The 21,593-nt window shown below is 47.1% G+C and overlaps 1 protein-coding gene and 1 long non-coding RNA gene across 2 annotated transcripts in view; one reads left to right on the forward strand and one right to left on the reverse strand.

Annotated features, from left to right (window-relative positions):
* Positions 1–2,520: 2,520 nt before the first annotated feature.
* The window catches only part of Trim71 (tripartite motif containing 71), a 50,323-nt gene continuing 31,250 nt past the window's right edge, over positions 2,521–21,593 (reverse strand). Inside the window, exons 2-4 of the mRNA XM_034524990.2 lie at positions 14,818–14,985; positions 5,445–5,579; positions 2,521–3,980 (exon numbers count right to left, since the gene is read on the reverse strand). Coding sequence (XP_034380881.1) covers positions 2,529–3,980; positions 5,445–5,579; positions 14,818–14,985 — 1,755 coding nt within the window. The 3' untranslated portion in view covers positions 2,521–2,528. The remainder of the gene's footprint in view (positions 3,981–5,444; positions 5,580–14,817; positions 14,986–21,593) is intronic.
* On the forward strand, positions 5,386–17,290 carry LOC143435336 (uncharacterized). Its single transcript, XR_013105546.1, has 3 exons — positions 5,386–5,739; positions 11,714–11,791; positions 16,604–17,290. It is a non-coding gene; the product is annotated as an uncharacterized LOC143435336 (long non-coding RNA).

A 21,593-nucleotide genomic window follows, 5' to 3' on the forward strand; every position in this document is an offset into this window, starting at 1 on the left:
AGCCACTTGTTTTAAAAACAAAAGTTCTCCAACTATGACCACATTCCTTAGAAGCCAGCCCTACACCGTTCTGGATATTGAAAGGTAAAGAGCCACGGACCTCCAAGGACACACCCACAGTGCTCTGGGCCCACACTGGTCTATCTATGTATGTACTCATTAAGACAACCATCTCAGCCACAAGATGGGCTCTTGGGCCGAGCTATCAAATCCTAAGTAAAATGTCAAGTATTTTATTTGTTAAGTCACCAGAAAAAGTTCTCCGTGAACAGCCAATAATATTCCTGCCACAGAAGAGCTGAGGAGGGACACCCAAGGAGCATGGAATACGACTTAAATTTAGCATTGGAAAGCAGTTTTCCCCCAGCCACAATTAAAATCAGGTTTCCGAAAAGGTTGTCAAGATTCATTTGTTCAATTAGAATCATTAAGAATGCTAAGCCAGTTACATTGAGTGTTTAAGGGCAGTTTGTTAGGAAGATGGGGGAGGAGGGGAGGAAGCAGCTGCCTCCTGGTTGTCCTGTTCTACAAAATTTTTAAAAATCAGTTTAACACTTAGGTGACACAATAAAGGCTAAAGGGATATAAACTGGGGAAGGACCCGCTTAAATTTTAAAAGGAGCTTGTAACCCTCTTCCGCATCCCCAGGAACCTATAAAGTGGGGGTCGGCAGCTGAAGCTGCCTTCAGGATTCCTTGCTTGTGTACCATTCTCCCTGCTGACCCCAGCACCGCTGCCTCATTTTAGATCACTCCAAAATCCTGAAATTAAATCATGTGAGTAGTTCACACGAACTGAACGACCCAAAGCAATCTGATTGACCCCTTATTCTTCCTTCCTCTGGGAAGTTTCTGCTATGCATTGTTGGCAGAAACTCAGCTTTTGGTCGGTCTGTTTCAGACAGTTTTCTGCCCGTTTCAAATCTGGTCTGATTTCAGTAGTGAGGAGAGTACAGAGAACCACAGTAAGTCCTCATGAGACAGATGAACATAGAGAAGACCCACTCTGTGGCTTACAGTAAGTAAATCAGCCCTCAATGGGATGGGAGCCACACACTCCCAAGTTTCTATTCTTTGGTACAGGTTTTAAAAAAAGACATATACTGTGTCCAACACTTTCTGTTGGGGGTGGTTTGGTTTGTAAATCCTTTACATTCAAAGGCCTTTGGGGGAGGAATAGGGGTTTGGGTTAACCTTGAGGTCTGACTCCACTCAGATACAGGGAAGGCGCCTGAGAAAGAGACCTGAGCCAAGGGGTGAGGGAATGGGTGGTCCTACCTGTCATTCAGACATTCTTCTATATTCCCTGAACTTCCAAAGCAGGAAAAAAAAATTGTGCTTCTCAAATAAAAGCTATCCCTTTGCCTACCACACCCTCTTGCATTGAGATGGGGGGACCCCCGCCATCCTGAACAGTCCCTGATGTGGGGGGGTGCCTCACTTCTTCAGCCCCCCTACTTCTGTGGCACCCTGGTCCACATCTGAAAAGCCCCTCTCTCTGAGAACAAGGTTAACTTATTTCCTTATACCTAAGTCTTTATAACAAACAACAAAAACACAGATACTTAACCTTTGAGAACACTTTCAACCAACAGTCCTGAGCTAAATCTATATTCTTAGCAAACTGGGAAGAAGTTTGCTTGGGATGTCATGTGTCAAGTCCAACTTTTCTCCTCAAGCAAAGATGGCTTAGAAATACAAACATGCGCGCACGCACACACATACACACCCTTCCTCACCAGATACAAAGATGAGACACCCGAAAATATGAATGGTCTGCTTTTCTAGGCTAGCAAGCCACAGTCATATCTCCTAGGGATGAGGATGTTAGACACACCGAGGTAAACAGAGAAAAGTTCTGTTGCATCAATAAAAAAAGAAAGGTTTTTTTTCCCCTAAAAAAGAGCAAGCCACGCAACCTAACCCCACATAAACACAGTATTCTCAAGAACACAAATACACTACAATTATGACTTTTAAATCCTATCTTTCCAATGTCTTATACTTCTCTTTCTTACTTAGTAGTTTTTTTGGGTTTCCTTGGCTCAATCTACAAAATGCACCCCACCATACGCTTTCAGTGCCCTCAAGGCTGCAGGACTGCTGGCCTGTGCCTACTATGCCTTTGGGAGGGAAGGGGATGTAAGCTCCACAGAGGAGCAAAGAGGGCGGCTAGACAAGGAAATGCAAAGGTTTGAGGTAGATAGAAATTATCACTTCACAGGCTCAATCCCTGCACAAAAGAGAATTACATTCATCTGTAAAAAAAAAAAAAAAAGAAAAGAAAAGAAAAGAAAGAAAAAAAGAAAATAAAAAAAAGCTGAGGTAGGACTTAGGCAATGTTGTACTTTTGTTCTTTTTAAAAAAAAAAATAATAAAAATAAGGGGGAGGGGGAAAAGAAAAAAAAGAAAAAGAAATATCCCTGAGATGATTTCTTCTTTGAAATTCAAAAATGAGAGACACACACATGCACACCCTAAACACAGGAAAAAAAAAAAAAAAAAAAAAAAAAACAGAAGAAGACACAATTAGAAGATGAGAATTCGATTGTTGCCAAAGTCCACCACGACGATCAAGCCATCCGGGGTGACCGCGATACCTGAGGGGCGGTCCATCTGCCCAAAGCCACTGCCTTGAGCACCGAACTTGCACAGGAAGCTGCCGTTGGCTTCAAACATCTGCACACGGTGGTTTCTGGAGTCAGCTACAATGATTCGCCCTTCCTGGTCCACGGCCACACCCTGTGGTCGCAGGAACTGCCCATTGCCAGTGCCCTCTGAGCCCAGGAAGCGGGCAGATTGGCAATCGGGGTGAATAACCAGAAGGCGGTGGTTGTTGAAATCGGTGACTACCAGGTGACCTTCATGGTTGAAAGCCACGCCCCGTGGAGAGTCAAAGTGCTTCCAGAGAGACCCCTCGAAGCCGTACTTATTCAGGAAGACCCCATCTGGTCCAAACAGCTGGATGCGATGATTTCGGGTGTCTGAAACTAGGATCTTGCCCTCAGAATTCACTGCTACATCCCATGGGTAGTTAAACTGCCCGTTCTTGGTTCCTTTCTCACCAAACTTAAGAAGGAACTGGCCCTCAAAGGTGAAGATCTGAATTCGATGATTGTCTTTGTCGGCCACCACGATCCTGCGGGAGGCGTCACAGGCCACGCCAGCTGGTCGATCAAACTGCCCAGGCCGAGAACCTAGGGTACCAAACTTGTGGTGGAAGGAGCCACAGGGCTTAAACACCTGGATTCGGTTATTGCTGCGGTCAGCCACGATGATATAGCCCTCCTTATCCACACTCACACCCCAGGGCCTGCACAGCTTGCCCTCACCATCACCTTCACTACCGAAGCTCAACCCGGGGAGCCCGATACCCACGTAGCTGCGGCCTGACTTGACCACTACCTTGAAGGGGCTGTTCTCTATATGCTGGTTGTACAGTGTCACCGACACCAAGTGCTCACCCTCAAGCTGGGGCCTGTAGCTCACTACGTAAGTCCCATTCTGCTGGTCGCTCACTTCTGCACCAAACAGGTTTCCATCGGGGCCAAGGACCACAACTGACATTAGGTCACCTCCTGAGAGGCGGGGTTCACCATCGTGGTCATAGCCCATGACAGTGAAGGAGGCCACCTTCCCCTGAAGGGCTCGTTTGATGCCATCTCCTGTAGCCTTTGTGAGCGGGGCAAAAGCCCCACTGCTGACAAAGCCGAAAGACTTGAGGGCAAGGTACAGGGCCTGGTCAGGGGGCGTGAACATAACACGATCATCTTCTTGGGGCTGCAGGAGGCCCCGGATGGTCTTGAGCTCCTGCACCTGGGCCAGCATCCTGTCTCGGGCCAGCAGGATGTCCAGGGCTCGGCCCTCTTCCAGGACCTGTTGGACAGCACTGATGGTGCTCTCCAGCTTGTTGAGGTTCTGCCGCAGCTTCTCCACCTGCAGGTATAGAGACTTCGCCTTCACCTGGCGTATCTTCTCCACCTGGAGGAGAGAGAAAACAGACAAACTTAGAACTAAGCACGGAGAGCGGAGTGTGAAGAACCCTGCTGAGATCTAGAGTGGGGCAGAAATGAGAGAGTATTATCCAACAAAAAGAACAACTGCCTCCTTTCTCTTTTCTGCATTCAAATCCTAACAGTCACCCATTTTAGGTAAGCTGGCCCACCCCCTGAAGTAAAACCAACCGACATACTTGCTTAGAACCATGACCTCTCAGTGCTCTTGAGCTGAGAACTACAGAAAAGTTATCTATGGAAACAACTTTTCTGAGGTCTGGATTTAAAAACAAAGAAATTTATTATTTTAATTGTGTGTGTATGTGCGTGAGTGAAGGTGCCCAGAGGCCAGAGGTGCTGGATCCCAACTAGGAAGCCAAGATTCTGGTCCTGAAAGAGCAGTAAGTTCATGTGTTCTCCCCCCCCCCCCAATGAAAGACAGGAAGGCAGGCAGACTTTTTCTAGTTTCTTTCTTATTTTTCATATTTTGGTGTGGGGGTGTTTCCTGGGGGTAGGGACTAATCATGTAGTCCTGACTGCCCTGACACTCACTACTTAAAAAACTAGGCTGTACTTGAACTCACAGAAACCCATCTGCTCTGGTGCAGTTAACTAAAAGGTATGTGCCACTACACCTGAAACTCCAGTTCTAGAGGCATCCTATGCCCCTGCAAGCACCCACTCACATGCCCACACAAGTTCTTAAAAACTTTAATTTTAAGAGTATTTTTCTGAGGAGGAACTAAAATGATATCTCTAACACAGTACTAGATCAAAACAAGCCACCCAACAGGAGTTCTCTCTTATAAGTTAACTTTGCAACCCTGTGTTCAGAACAGCCAAAGACTCAGGTTAAAGGCCAGCTGAAAGGTAGCCATGGCTGGGTAGAGGACACATAACCAGAAAGGCTAAGGTGCTTCCCAGCTGGCTGTTATTGGAAAGCCCACCGGTGTATTGAGCTATTTTCCGTGACTTCAACAGGAAGGACACACTACACGTATTACACTTACACACACACACACACACACACACACACACACACACACACACTTCCCCCCCCCCCCCCCCCCAGGTGGAGGCTTTACCACTCAGGGTCAAGAAGTGCAACCAGTTGGGACACCCAAAATAAGGACAGTTTCCTACCCTTCTGCTAACAAGAGTTCTGATTGTCCGCCACTGGCTGGCCTCCTTTTCAGAGTGCACAACAGAAAACCTGAGCCCCTGCCCTTCCTGGCCCTCCCTGGCTCCCTGGGCCCTTCTGAAAGGGTTTCTTGTTGTTTTGCTACATGAGTGACACCCAGCATTCCAGGGACAACCCCGCCTCAAACTCTCTGGAAAATTACCAACTCTTTCTAAACTTAGAGCTTGGGCGTCAGATCTTGAAACGAGGCTCAAGTTCTGTGCAGGCCAGGCCTGAGGGAGCTGACTGGGGAAGTTGTGCACCACGTACCTTCCATAACAGCTCACACTCACGATCCTCCAGAGCCTTCTTGTGGCGAGCTGTGACGGCCTGGACCTCCGACTGGACCACTTTCGCCTTCATCTCCACCTGTTCTGCCACAGTCTGTGCCTGCTCGATGCTCAGCTGGAAAAGCAAGCAAAACCTTGAGGTATTGGAAGGGGTGTCAGCTCTTACCTCGAGGACAGCAGCTTCCTAGAGACCTGCAGGGCTCACGCTTGCTGGCACCTGCTGGTGTGTAACTGAGAGTTGCTGGCAAAGGCTGAGTCTCTTTGTCTCAGAAGTGGTGAGTATCAGACTATTAAGGGATACTCTTAACAACAGGGTCACCAGTGTAGCTGGGTTTGTGTGGAATACTGGGATGAGTGTCTCACTCCCCCACACCTGAAGGCCAAGGAGGTTCCCTCATGGAGGCACAGGGAAAGGAATGGAGGTTAGTGGTCTCTCCACCACATGTGCATCAGTTTCCAGCAATCTCTCCTAAGCCAATTAATACATGTGCACTCTGGGAGTATCAACTCATCTAACCTAAGAAAATCCTCAATCACGGCCTGCGGGGGGGGGGGGGGGGGGGGGGGCCTACATCTTACGGTACCAGCCCCAGTACATCGGGCAGCTTAATCAGACATATTGTTCATAAAAATTAACTCTGACAGAAGGCCTGATGTGTTCATTAATATTACATGAAGTGTCTCAAAAAAGCAGGAAGGATTTCCTTGGAACACCAAGGAAGGAGATTGGGATTCTGACCTGACTGTCAGAGGAACCCATTTTAGAGCAGATGATCCTGCCCCACTGGTACAAAAAGCCTAAGACATAGATGGAGCTGAGCTGATGAGAAGCAGTGGACAGATACATGCCTGGGCAGGACTCCCCGGATACAAGATGAGATGTGGTATAACTGGTAGGGCTTCAGAAACTTAGGCTGGTAAAGTATTTTATGAAGGTAACCCAGGTTCAAATCTCTAAGCAGGCATTTACCACAATCCTCTCAAGCCTTGATCATAGACCTTGAAAGAAACCTGAGACAAACATGCAAAGAGCCAAGCTCCTGCCAGAGTCAAACATGGCTGTTGTTTGTGGTTCAACTCTTGGCTGGTAACTGATATGTGTAAAAACCAGAGGTATGTGGTCCATGATTTTCTTTTTTAATTACACTCCTGTGTGTGTGTGTGTGGTGTCCACATGCATGAACCAGGCACATCTCTGGAGGTCTGAGGATACCCCCCAGCAGCCTCTCCACCATGTGGGTCCCAGTGATGGAACCCAAGGCTTGGCAAGAATTCTCTCCCACTGGGCCATGTCATCTTCCTCCAACTCAAACTGCTTTTCATTTTGTGGCAAAATCCAAGAACGGAAATTCCCACCAGTGACATTCTACAACTACCAGAGTAGAATTCTGTTCCCCGAAACAAACCCTGCACACAGTAACAGGCACCCGGCACACCCCTCCCCTCACTGTAGGAATCACTTATCTATTGGTGTTACAGCTGCCTCTCTAAGGACACAACACACGGCGGGTCTTACCTTGTACAAACCGTCTTCCATGCCAGGAAGGCCAGTCCTCTTTACTTATTCTGTCAGGCATGACTGGGACTCCTACATGCTACCTCCCTGACTGGATTAGAAGGGACACATCAGTACTGTGCAAGCCACAACTACAGTGTGCCCGTGCCCGCCTTCAGCACCCACCAGCTTCCAGTGGCTGCCTGTCAACCCCAACCTCTCTCTGGTTCTAGGGGACTGGATGCTTACAGCTGTCCATGGCTTGGGATGCCTTCTCTCTTCTTAAATTTTTCCCAACTTTAAGCTGAGCTCAGGAATCTCTTCCCTTTCTTCCTAAGGCTGAAAGCACCCAATTCCTGTCCTTCAGCTTACTGATCCACCTTTAATCTTTTTTAAAAGATTTGTTTTATGTCTGAGTGTTTTGCCTGAATGTATGCCTGAGTCGTGCGTGTGCCTAATGCTAGCAAAAGTCAGAAGAAGGTACTGGACCCTTAGACCTAGAGTTATACATGACTGCGAACATGGCACTGCAACGTGAATCTGGGTCCACTACAAGAGCCATCTCCAGTCCCTCCAAGCCAAATCTTTGATTACCTGTGAAGGTTTGTATATGCTTAGCCCAGGGAATGGCACTATTAGAAGGTGTGGCCCTGTTGAGTAGGTGTGTCACCGTGGGCATGGGCTTAAGACCCTCATCCTAGCTGCCTGGAAGCCAGTATTCTGCTAGCAGCCTTCAGATGAAGATGTAGAACAGAACTCTCAGCTCCTCCTGCACCATGCCTGCCTGCATGCTGCCTTGATAATAATGGACTGAGCCTCTGAACCTGTAAGCCAGCTCCAAATAAATGTTGTCCTTATAAGAGTTGCCTTGGTCGTGATGTCTGTTCACAGCAGTAAAACCCTGATGCAGACAGTTATACTGTCTTACATATATAAAGTCAGGGTAACTCTAAGACATTACTTTTAACTAAATGCGCGCGCGCGCGTGTGTGTGTTCGTGTGAGTAAAAGCACGAAAGTTCAAGTCCCTTCAGGGGCATCATAACTTATTAACATCTATGAAGTCTGTGCTTCTAAACCAATTTCTAAGTGTCCCTGTCTCCAGGATGTGTAATTTGAAGTTTCTTGGCCCTAGGAACACACACTAAGAGCTTCCCTTGCCAGGTGTGGTGGTGCACACCTTTAATCCCTGTGCTCATTTAGAGGCAGAGTCACGTGGATCTCAAGGCTAGCCTGGTCTTTAGAGAGTTCCAGGACAGCCAGGACTACATCCAGACCCTGTGGTGTAGAATTTAATGATTAATCCCCTTTTCAGATGGGTCACTAAGACACACACAAAGACAAGGAGCTGATCAGGCCACAGTTCTATTTCTTTTTTAAGTCAGGGCAGGGTCTCTCCAGGTAGCCCTAGCTGTCCTGGGACAAGAATGAGGACAAGAAGGAAGAACAGGAAGCAAGGAGGGAAGGGGAGGAAAAAGGAAGAGAAGATAAACCACTTCTAGATATGCAAACGAGGGGCCAGCCCACTTCTAGATATGCAAATGAGGGGCCAACAAGCTAGCTTAGGTAAAGGTGCTTGCTGCAAATTGACAACCTGCTTAGAACCCCAGGACCCAAGTGGTAGAAAAACCGCATAAAATTGTCCTCTGACCTCCGTTCATGTGACCATGGTGGTACACGCATTTCCCTACATACAGTCACCCAATAAAACTACACGGACTAGATGCCTATTTAGTAAATTATAATATTTTATGTTAATATGATAATCATCTTTATGCCAATCATTATCTTTAAAGAGATTTTCAAAAATCGTAACAATCGTGTCTTAGGATTTTCAGGGCTTGATAAAACCCAGAAGGACAATAACCAACCTGGGAAGGAGAGGCTGTACCACAGGCCTGCTCACAGGCCAGTCTGCTGTAGGCATTCTCTCTCTTTCTCAGGGACTCCAGCTTGTGTCCAGTTGACACAAAAATAGTCAGCACACTATGCAAATGTCATGTTCGGGGACAAACTGACTCTCCCGCTGAGCAGAGTGCAGAAGTAATGTCTACCTCTTTCACATGGGCGTGGACAAGTGTGCTCTCTTTTGACCAATTTTGTGTGTGTGTGTGTGTGTCCGTCCTAACACGTCCCCAGAGACCTCTGTGTTTATTGCTGATTGTACTGGAAGATCTGTTTCTTCCAACAGGTAAAAGGTCCCTATAATGGCACCTGAACAATCACAAAAGCATTTGAGCAAGGCTCACAGCATTCCTAAGGACGATAATGGGTACTGGATCTGCAGGGCCCTGGAACGGGGCTGGGAAAGCAACAAAGAGCAAAGGATTCCGTGGCAGGCTTAGCAGCTAGAGATCTCCATTCCACAGAGCATTTTCTTTATTTAGAAAACATATCTTTATTTTAATTTTGTGTGCCAGTGTTTGTCTGCATGTATGCCTGTGCCCCGAAAGTCTGCAGTGTCCACGTAGGCCAGAAGTGGGCCTGGAGCCGGCCGGTTTCTGAGTGGGATAAGAGGAAGCTAACTTGGACATTTTCCAACTGTTTAGATGGCATCGGCAGAAAAGATGAGAAACCAGGGCAGTCACCTCTGCTTCCTGCTGAGTTCCTGTGTGGGTTAGGGGTTGGGATGAAACCTGTTTCCAAGGTACAGTCAGGAACTTGGCTGCTCAAAGACTCTCCATTTGGGAGCAGGACACTCCTACAGTCCACATTAACGTAGCTAACAATCTAGCAATCACTACTTCCAGGGTTCAATGCCGCCTTCTGCTTCCATGGGCACTGAGTAGTCACCTGGCTTTCCAGACAATACACAACAAAACAAAACACCACTACCACCAAGACCTATGTTCAACTGGCAAATGTGTTTCCTGCGCAGCTCAATTCCTGGGACCTGCATGTTGTAAGAAGAAACCCAACTCCTACAAGCTGTTCTCTGACCTCCACATACACTACCACCACAACAACAAAAGTTAACCACATCCATGACCAAAATATTACATGGGGGGTGGGGGGAGAGACACGACAAGATCAAAACAACCCTAATCCTCTGAATGCATTATTGCATTGAACAGACCTCATAATGCTGAGGGCTAAGGCAGGTTGCAAACTTAGATTCAGAAACATAAAAATGGTGGTCCGCATCTTTAATTCCAACACTGTGCGGAGGGCGACAGAGGAGGAAGACAAAGGAGGAGCAGGAGGTGGAAGGACAAGCACGTGGCCTGGAAAAACTGCAAGTTATAAGAGACCTCACAGCTGGGGAATAGAGTAGTGTAATGGTAAATCTGCCCAATCTAGGTATGTATGCAGTTTATTATATCCATATTTGAGTTGCGTTTTCTTTGACTGGTCTTATTTGGGTTGGAGATTTACTAGCCTAGTCCACGGGGACAGCCAGGGCTGCACAGAGAAATGCCATCTCAAAAAGCATACAAACAAATTTAAAAAGCAAAAAACAAAAATAACAACAACAACAAAAAAAAAAAAACAAAAACAAAAACAGATGCTTGCAGGGAAAGATTCTAACTATTCAAGAACACCAGCAAATTGTGAAAGTCGCTGATGGACATAAGGCTGTAGAAGCCTGTAAGTAGAAATCAAAGCTCCCACCCACCCTACAGCAGTCAGTGCCTGGCCCAGCAAACACCAGTGACATATTTCTAAGACACCAGTGAAATACTTCTGTAAGAGAAGAATTTCATTAAGGGGCTTTCAAAAATATAAGTTAACTGGGCTGAAGAGATGGCTCCACAGTTAAGAGCACCTACAACTCTTCCAAAGGACCTGGGTTCAATTCCCAGCACCTACACGGCAGCTCACCAAGTGTCTGGAACTCCAAGATCTGACACCATTACACAGACATACATGCAAGCAAATAAAAAAATGCACATAAAATAATTTAAATATATTTAATTATATAAATATGTACAAATAAATAGATAATGAAGGGCCTCCGTTCTATGTGATACTTTCAAGAGATAGTACATGCCTCTCCTCGCTCTATTAGGAATGGCATGTTATTTTATGTGTATGCGTGAATGTGCATGTGTGTATCCAGATGAATGCCGAAGCAGGCCACTAAATCACAGAGTTACAAAGAGCTGTCCAATGTTGGTACTGGGATCTAAAATTCAATCCTCTGATAGACAAGTAAGTATTCTGTTTTGGAGGTTTTGTTTGTTTGTTTAAGTGTTTTTCTTCAAGACAGTATTTCTCTGTGTAGTCCTGGCTACCCTGGAAGTTGTTTTGTAGACTAGGTTGGCCTTGAACTCAGAGATCCATCTGCCTCTTGTTGAGGCCTGGCCCCTTCACCCCCCAGCACAGCTGTGGCCATTTTGTTCCATGCCCGCCAGCTATTTCATGTTGTTGCTGTAATACACCTGCCAGTCACTGATGCAGAAAAATAACTCAGCTCAGAGGTGGGTCATGGTGACCACATACTCTGTTACGTTCTGTATGAGGTTTGTTAATCTTAAGAAATTTCACAACTATAAACTTCATGTAAAACCCACCAGATAAGGTCAATATGAACTGTTTTATCTAAGATGGCTTGAGTCATGGCGGACTACTGGCCAGTACTTCCAGTGCCTGTGTTTGAGCTCACTGTGGTTTTTGCGGCTTTAGCCTTTATAAGCTGTCCCTGAAGAAATGTCATGCCCACAGCTTTGAGCTGTTGCCCGTCAATCAGTCTTAGAGTGAGCGTTCAACAAACCATCTCTGTTTAACTGAGATCAGTGTTCGTTTGGTTTGTAGGGCAACTCCTGGACCCTAACACTCTGCCTGAGTACTGACTGGGATTAAAGGCGTGCACCTCTGCTACCCTGGCTTCCAGTAAGTATTTTTAACCACTGAGCCACATGCTTGCAGTGCCTACAGAGGCCAGAAGATAGAACTGGACCTTACACAGGGGGTGGGAACTAAACCTGAGTCCTCTGTGAGAGCAACAAAAGCCTTAACAGACATTTAAATATCTGGTGAGTAGACCCAAGTAGTGGATCAGTGGCTGACCCACCTTCCCAGGCCTTGGGCACCAAAGGACAGTCATGCATACATTCCATGTGCAAATCCAGACATTTCTCATAGAAAAAAACAAGACATGATCATGAGTAAGGCACACACCTACACACCTAGCACGCAGGAGAATGTTCCGTACTATCTTGGATGAACTACATAGCACCACCGTGTGTAAAAACAAACACAACAGAAGTGTTGCCCTACAGCGGGCCTTTTCCCCATGACTTCATGATGTGTGCTCTCATGACTTAAACACACCCCACTAGGATTCCGCCAGCATGTATTGTATCACCTGCAGCCAAACTGCTCTCTGTGTGATGGTGGGGTTCACACACCATGACCTCTTTCTGGTTCCTAAGCAACATATTTTGGCAACACCTCTGGTCTTAACCAGCAGTTCAGGTGCAAATATTTGCATGCTGGGAAAACTGGACCACACCAACCTTCTGTCTTAGGGGGACAATCATTTTCTGTGGTTCATGCAGGAAATAAACTAGTTTAGCAGTTATGGCTTCGGAAAGCCAGCTGACCTCACCTTTTACCTGACCCACCCCATGCTGGCACCTCATGTGAGAAATACTCAGCCCAATTAGGGGACATGCTCACATACAGGTGGGTGCACAGTCTGTGCAGATGTATCCATTAACATATGCCTCCAATGCAGGCACCCACCTGTCACCCTGCTCCTCTAGCCAGCATGCCTCCTCACAGATCTCCAGACAAACACTGGAAACTGACCAACTACCACTTAGACTCCCAAGGCCGACACCTGAGGTTTCTGCTTAGACGGTTGAACACAAATCTCCTACCCCTCTATTCTTCCTTAGCTGAAAGCCTTCTGCATGTGAGATCTCACTATTTAACTTTAAGCCAGCAGCAAATTTATGAAGCTTAAGCTTTTTAGTTAATTTTATGTACAGAGCTGTTTTCTTGCACATGTGTTATGTATGTGCACCTCCTGCGGTGTCAGATCCCTGGAGCTGGGGTTATGGATGGTTGCGAGCCACCATGTGGGTGTTGCAAAAGCCCAGGTTTAACAGCTGAGCCATCTTGCTACCCTTCCATCAAATCTTGACAAGTCAATTCTCTCCCTGGAGTAGCTGGGCCCACAAAGCACAAAGAATTAGATAGCATAAACTGGACAATGTCGGTACACGTCTTTAATCCCAGCACTCAGGAGGCAGAGGCAGGCGGAGCTTTTGGAGGGAGGCCAGTCTCGTCTACAGAGCAGCCAGGGCTACACAGAGAAAACCTGTCTCGAAAACAAAAAATGTGCGGCATTAATTTTATCAAGGCCCCTGCCCTGTCTGAGTGTTCTCAGTCTCCATGCACAGAAAAGTGGGCAGGTATGGTGGCACCTCCTTGAATCCCAGCAGAGACAGAAGGATCACTATGAATGTGAAGCCAGTTCCAGAATAGTCAAGGGTCAATAGAAAGATCCTGTCTCATTTTAAAAACAAAACACCGAAGGGAGAAAAAGGATGTTTTAAGATTTATATCATCTTTATATAAGATCTAGAAGGTGGGACAGGTAACTGCAGCTCTCTTAGCCTCCGGGTCAGAGGTGGTGGCCAGGGACACGGTTATCCAGGAGACAGGGCAAAACAGTTTTAGAGAATCCTAACTTTTTAACAGTGCAAGAGAAAACACTGGGTTTGTTATCTGTGGAAACATATTCCTGTTGTCACAAAGCAGAACAATGGAAATACAATAACTTGAGGAGGCCGGGCACTACACCAGCCTTTTGTTTGTTTGTTCTGTCTTGAGATGGGGCCTCATGTAGCCAAGGTTTGCCTGGAATCCAGTTCCAGGTCAAGGGACACTAGTCCCCTGAGCTGGTTAGGCGTTTTAAAAGAAGGCTGGTCAGAAGCTTCATTGGTTCATAGTAACTCCTCTTGCAGAGAAGCCAGATTTGGGTCCCAATGCCTGTCTGGCTAATTTAAATATCTGTAACTCCTAGTTCTGGGGGGATTCAATGCTCTCTTCTGGCTTCCATGAGCACTGCACACAGAGACAAACAATCACGAAATAAAATCATTTCAAAATAAAATGTATAAAATAAAATAACAATCCTGGTGGCAAGATCTGACACACCAGAAATAAAATCTTTTAACCTGTAACTTGAACATCAGGTTTCATCCGGAGGAAAAAATAAATAAATCTAGTCAGAAAGACTTCTCCAATGTCACACATACAAACCTGACAGCTACGGAGAAGCTCTATCAATAAACCCTGCAAACTGTTAAGTGTTTAATTCTGTAGCTCTCTCACAAAAACATGGCTTAAAAAACATGTCATAATTTCCTAAGTGCTTGTCAGGTAGGATAAAAGGCAGAAACATTTCAATCAACTCCGTGTAATACACCATCGCTCAACAATGCAGGAGAACGTAGCCAATTCTCAAACTGTCATGCTACCATAAAAGGACAAACATTCAAATCACAAGGACTTTATGACCCAGGGACAGTTCCAAGACACTGAACATTAAATGCCTTGTGTTCAGGTCTCAGCCTTCAATCTGTGTACCAAATACCTGACCGCCTAAAGAACATCAAGTACCCATGCTCTCTGCCATCTCAATGAAAACCAATGCCTGCTAACTCCAGGGGAAGCTGAAACCACCAGCAAAGGCAACCCAGTCAGTCACTCAGAACTCGTACCTGACCTGACATCTTCTAAACACTGACTGCTAGGAGCCCTCCAGAGACCTCAATAGCCCATGTGTCAACCCCTTCTGGTCTCTAGTCCATGACCCCAGGCAGTACATCTATCTACCTACCCATCTTACACGTGTCCTTTAGAAGGGGCCAGAAAGGTTTGAGTCAACAAGGTAGGTAACTGACCTGGATAGCCTGGCGGCCCTGCTGGGCATCAGCCAGCAGCTGGATGGTGAGTGCTCGGGAGTCCTGCAGAACATCCTGGAGGTAGGCGAAACTGTGGCCACCATGGCGGCCCAGCGTGCACTCTCTGCAGATGGGGACAGAGCAGGTGTCACAGTATAAATGCAGTACCTGTGGACCAGAGAGACAGGTGTGAGCATAGTCCTATCTCTAGATCCTAGATCCCAGAGTCCTCCTCCAAACAATGTGTGTGCCCCTCCCTTATCAAGACAGACAAAACTGTCATAATCGATGCCCACTGTCCTTCCCCACATATCTGATGCCCCAAACCCAGGTGCCTTATCCCACTCCAGCCTGAGTCAGATTCATAACCGAGATACCACAAAGTCAGGGATCATATAGGCAGTCTGGGGGGCTTAAGCAGGGAAGAGTTCCTGTGTCAAGTTCTATGGTTCTCTGGTCTGGGTTTGGTGGTCTGAATGAAAGAGTTATGTTGTCTGTGGCCACTCTGTATGTGAAGCAAGGCCAAGAGGCAGCACTGTACTTCCCGGTCCTCCGTCAGGTGGTCAGTCTGCCTCCTGTGCACTCCAGCAAGCTACAGGAGGATTGAGACCAAAAGCTAGCAGTAAGGTCAGCCTGTCCAAGTGAACGGCTTCCCTTAGAGCCCGTGAGCTGGGGGGAAGAGAAGGGCTGGACACCCCTCACCTGCTGACAGACAAGAGGCTCTCAGACAAGAGAGAGGGCTCGGCATGGAAACCAGCCACTCTCCTCCCTCAGTAAATGCCTGCTGGATTGATTTCAAGAGCAGCTGGGGGCGGGGGAAAGCTGACACGCGACACAAGGAATCAATGTGTAAGCTGGATTCTCTGCCACACGCAGCAACACACTTAAATCTCCACGTGAAGACAGGAGGTGGTGCAGGTGCTCTGGACCACACAGCAGGGACTCTCCAAGCTAGCACTCTAGCACTCGGCTGGCTATCCCCACCCACAACAAAACACAACAAGAGGTTTGGACCCAGTAGCTAGGAAAAGATGGGAGCTGGCTTTGAAGGCTGGAGGAGGGGCTAAGAGAAGGTCATTTAGGCAGAGTAGAGTTGGAAAGAACCCTGGTGAGGAGGATGCTGTTTCCCGTGCCACCCCCCTACGAGTGCCTGGAGGGGTGAAATCTGCTGTCCCACTAGGGCCTGTGAGTGATGGGTAATTTCTCCTGCATCCAGAGATAGGAGATTTAGGATACCCTTTTTTAATCTCACAAGAGACATGGATGGCTCTTCTGTAGGGTCTGTACAAGGAAATGTGCTCAAGTAACCAATTTTAATCACTTTTTAGCCAACAGTCTATCCTTTTAGACTCATCTAAAAATTCCCAAGAGAATTCCAAATAACCAGTAAAAAAGAGGCTGCAAGAATCAGACAATCCCTACCAAGTTTCCATGTGGGTGGGGCAAGAGCAATTCTACTGGGCTAGGCCATCCTACTGCTTTCCCTCACTCAGCCTCCTCCTCCTCCTCCTCCTCCTCCCACAAGGGAAGAAAGGGAAGGCCCCCACCCTCAAATGGATGCAAGAACACCTCCCACCAGAAGGTGCCTTTTACATTGAAATAGACCAGGCGGGCTAAGGCCTTCCCCCTTTCTAAGCTGTGTTGGCTACATGGACTCAAATGCACCCTTGCTTTCTCCAGATGTAAGTGAAAGCAACTGACTCTCTCCAGGGGCAGAGGTTAGCACACCTCAGGCTCCTGAGCCAGGACCACCTGTCCAGTGACTTCCTCTGCCTGCCTTTCGCAGGGAAAGGAAAACAAATGGAGTCTCAGTAGCTACCTCAGGAGACCCTTCCCAACCTTCAAAATCTCAGGAACCAGCCTGTGTGGGGACTGGACAACAGGAAGCAAAAGGCTTTCAAGTAATTCTGGGCTGAGTCAAGAAAATGGGCTCCAAGCTGAAACTGTCCACGTGTTAGGAACCTCCCAGGCCTTTAGGCCTGGTCCACCCAGCAACAGAGCTTCCATGATGCCAAGCACAGGAGATCCCCTGAGGCCTCAAGGAAGGACTCTACAAATATGGGAAAGAAATCCTGGTCAGAGCAGGCGGTGGTGTCAGAACAGCCCAAATGCTTCTAAAATGAGTCAAAGGAAGTCCTTCATGAAACGTGGCCTGGACTCAGGTCACAACGGATGGGAGCCAGGTCCAGATGCACTGTGAATGCAGACACGCTGGCCTGAGGAGGGGCAGTGGTACCCAAGTGACTATTAACAAAAATCTACGGATGCATAGAACAGCCTCAGCGTGCTGGAAACTAATAAAATACAATTTTAAAATCATTTTTAAATCATTTAAGTTTTAAATCAAAACTGAAAGACAATGCAACTTTAGGGCTGCAAAACCATAAAATAAGATCAACTTAAGTCTTCTAGTTACGAGTTGGGAGTTATATTTGAGTATCTCACAGTCATCTACCTATTTCTAAGAATGGGGGGGGGGAGAATTTTAGAACTACATACAATGAGTGAGAAAAGACGCTCTGAAGATTGCTCACAGTTGAGTGATTACTTCAAAGGTTGAGACTGGGGGCTCAGGAGAGGACTTGGGGGATCCGGGTGCCGCCCGCCAAGCCTGGCTGTCGGTGTCTGATCCCAGGACCCACATGTGGGCAGAACAGACTCCATCAAATAGGTTTCCACACAACCTACCCCAAAACTAAACAAATGTAATTGAAAAACATAGGGGGAGGAATCCTTGGTAGCAACCTTTTAAGAAAAATGGAGGAGTATTCTGGACAGGAGCCTGTGCTCCCCCCACCCCCAAGTGGCAGCCAAGGGGGGAGCAGAAAGGGAAGGGGTGGAGTGCGCTGGTGGCAGAAATTCCAGGGCCGCCTGTTTGGGGCTACCCCGGCAGATGCGTGGACACGCCCCCTTGAGCCTGGCGACAATCTGGCTGCTCCAGCTAAATGGAGCTAGCCTGACCTCTGACCCTCCAAGTGACCACCCCTTTCCCTGCCCCCAGCTTCTAGAACGTCCCACCCCTCCCAGCCTTCCTCTCCCAAAATTTCTAAAATACCAAGCAGAGACAAAGACCTAGGAATGTGGGCCCAGCAGGAAAGGAACAGGGAAGGGGGTGGGGAAGACTAAAGAAAAAAGGTAAATAACAACACAAGGTAGGCAGGCTGGCCTATGTGCGGCCTGAAATTTAAAATAAAAAAAATAATTAAATGGCTTTGTTGGTGAACAAGACTCTGTGTGTGTGTGTGTGTGTGTGTGTGTGTATTTTTTTTTTCAGTCCTCCATCCAGCTCAGGCTAGGACACACAAATCAGAGGATATTGGGGGGTGGGGGGAGAACATGGGCAATAGTTCTAAGCACAGCAAGGAATATTAAAATGGGGGGGGGGGGCCGCACAAGCCATGATTGCCACGTGGTCTCAAGTTTCTTAGAATGTCTCATCTGAAGCACATTATCAACCAGTTTATCATCTTATTTATTTAAAAAAATTTTAAGTCTGTTATCTCCTTCAATGACCCAAGACACTTGGTCTCTCACAAGGAAAGGCTCAAGCACGCACTGGTCACTGGCCAGTGGCCACCTCCCCTAAAGTCAGAGGCAGCACAGGAGCCCAATCCATGTGCTTGCTCTGTGGGCTGCACATGGACCAGAGACTTGCTTCAAAAATCATAAACCAAGCTTTATGGCCAGGTTGGCACTGTGGTTCTGTGGGTAAGGGTGTTTGCTGCCGAGCCTGGCAACTGGCAGCTCAGAGAACCTTCCCCTGGGTGCACACACAACAAACACGTGTTGGCAGAAGAAAAAAAAATAACCTAAAGGGAAAGTCAGGACTCTTAAAGCCAAAAAGCAAGCAAGCCCTCAGCAGTAACCATATGCCTGTGACCCCGCAACTGAGAGGCCTGAGGAGCTGGGAGGAAACCGTGTACACCATTACACTTCTTTGGCAGAAAGAGAAGGGCAATTCACAAACTTTTTTTTTCCTAAGGTGGGTAATGCTACTGGGTGAGGTGGCACATGCCCTTGCAAGACAGAGGCAGGCGGGAAGATGTGAGTTTGGGGCTAGCCTAGTCTACAAAGCAAGTTCCAAGACTAGAGAGACCCTGTCTCAAAAAATAAATAATGTTGTGTTTCCTCAGCACCACCAATAAACTAATGCTATGTGCCATAAGGTGGTGTGGGGTTTTTATTATTATTTTGATCATATATACGTACACACACACACATATCTATATGGGTGTTTTGTAAGCAGGGCCCTCAGAAGCCAGGGGAGGGCGTCGGCTATTTGGAACAGCAGCCAGTGAGTGGCCTGAACAACTGAGCTGTCCCTCCAGCCCAGAGTGGTCTAGGCCCATGGAAACACTGAATTCTGGATCCAACAGCTCTAACTCTCTTGCTGGTTGCCCAAGTCCTCCACCACCACTGTCAGCAAGTACAGTGATTTCTCCTACATCTCCCCCAGCCAGAGCTCACAAAGGCCGTCTCCTGGCTGTCCAGACACTCAGCACCTGGCAGGAAGATCAGCTAGCTCTGTAGCTGGAAGCCAGCACTGGCAATGCAGTGAAACCAACTGTTCTTTTCCCTTGTTTTTCAAGAAAAGGTTTCTCTGTGTGGCCCTGGCTATCCTAGAACTAACTCTGTAGGTCAGGCTTGCCTCAAAAAACTCGGAGCTTCACCTGCATCTGACTCCCAAATGCTGGGATTAAAGGCGTGTGTCACCACTGGCTGAGGCCAATTTTTCTTTTCTCATTTTTTAAAAGATTTATTTATTTTATTTATATGAATATACTGTAGCTGTCTTCAGACACACCAGAAGAGGGCATCAGATCCCATTACAGATAGTTATGAGCCACCACATGGTTGCTTGGAATTGAACTCAGGACCTTTGGAAGAGCAGTCAGTGCTCTTAACAGCTGAGCTGGAGGCCATTTTTTCAAAACGGTAAAAAAAAAAAAAAAAAAAAAAAAAAAAAAAAAAAAAAAAAAAAAAAAAAAAAAAAAAAAAAAAAAAAGGGAAGAAAAACCTCCCACCTGCTGCTTGGTTTTCAAGGACACCACAGAGCATCCTGTAGTCTACGTGCGTGCGCTGCAATCTTTGCAATGTTTTGGTAACAGCACTAAGAATGGAATCCAGGGCGGCCCTTGCATATACTAGAGAAGATTCCCCCCTGCTGGCCTACAGCCCCAACTGTGATCAGAACTATTTAGCATGATTTTGTGGTTCAAACAGCCTCATACTGTAGCCAGGGCTGGCCTGAAACTTGCATCCTCCTGTTTCAGTCTCTCACATGCTGAGATCGCTGGCAAGTATCCTCCTGAATGTTCTGGGACAATCCATCATGGCCAAATAGTCACAGGGTGGGACCGTCTGAGCAAATCACAGCTAATGTAACCAGTACCTGGTCCAAGGAGCCGTGGAATGGAGAGACAGATCCAATCCCACTCTTCCAAAACACCCAACAAATTTGTTTATTTTGGGGTTGGAAGTAAGTAAGACAGGGTCTCTCCACGTACTCTGGGAACTTGTTACATAGACTAGGCTAGCCTCCAAACTTTAAGGGCACTGGCATGTGGCGCCATGCACAGCTCCAAATTTCTTTACATAAATGACATGTTGAGTGTTTTATACATACAAATGCAGATGCTTCTCATATAAGCCTTTGCCTGCCACTGTCTCGTGAGTTTAAATCCTTGAAAATATGTGGTGGCGCCGGGCGGTGGTGGCGCACGCCTTTAATCCCAGCACTTGGAAGGCAGAGACAGGCGGATTTCTGAGTTGGAGGCCAGCCTGGTCTACAGAGTGAGTTCCAGGACAGCCAGGGCTACACAGAGAAACCCTGTCTCGAAAAACCAAAAAAAAAAAAAAAAAAAAAAAAAAAGAAGAAGGAGGAGGAGGAGGAGGAGGAGGAGGAGGAGGAGGAGGAGGAGGAAGAAGAAGAAGAAGAAGAAGAAGAAGAAGAAGAAGAAGAAGAAGAAGAAGAAGAAGAAGAAGAAGAAGAAGAAGAAGATGATATGTGGTGGGAAAAAGAGAAGTGACCGCCTCCCACAGGTTGTACTTGGATGTCTACCTAACATGTAGTGTGTGCTGTGGCACATGTCACCCCTACACTGATACACACACAACTTAAATATAAAAACATGGCTCCGGGAGTAGGGCTGGCCTGGCATGCACAGGTGGACGAAGCCTGGGTCGATCTCTAGCGACACTGCAAACATACAGCTGTGGTGGTGGTGGTGCACACCTATAGCAGCATCCGTGGAAAGAGGATCAGCAGTTCAAGGTCATCCTCAGCCACCTGGCCAAGCTATGGACCAGCCTAGGCAGCCGAGGGTACGTGAAACTTTGTCTCAAAAATAAAACTGTTCAAACATGGCCATCTTTGGTCCCAGCAGCTGGAAGACAAGAAGCAGGTTGAGGCCAGCCTGTTCCACACATACTTGAGTTCCTAACCAGCCAGAGTTACATTGTGAGACCCTATCGCAAAAAAAAAAAAAAAAAAAAAAAACAAAACAAAAAACAGAGAGAGAGAGAGAGAGAGAGAGAGAGAGAGAGAGAGAGAGAGAGAGATATCAAAACCTTCACAGCAGCTCTATGGGCTCTGTAAAAGTACACAGGAGGAAGTGAGCTATCAGACTGAGTCAACTACAGAGATGAATCTAATAACCAATCCTCTTCATGGACAGAAGAGCTAGGATCCAAAGAGGCTGAAGAACAAGCCCAACCCTCCGGCCTCGCTCCCTTGTGGTGGACATGCCTCAGCGCTCCAAGGGAGAGGTGGCCAC

Source organism: Arvicanthis niloticus, chromosome 21 (assembly GCF_011762505.2).
Source record: "Arvicanthis niloticus isolate mArvNil1 chromosome 21, mArvNil1.pat.X, whole genome shotgun sequence".
In the NCBI taxonomy this organism is placed as follows: domain Eukaryota; kingdom Metazoa; phylum Chordata; class Mammalia; order Rodentia; family Muridae; genus Arvicanthis; species Arvicanthis niloticus.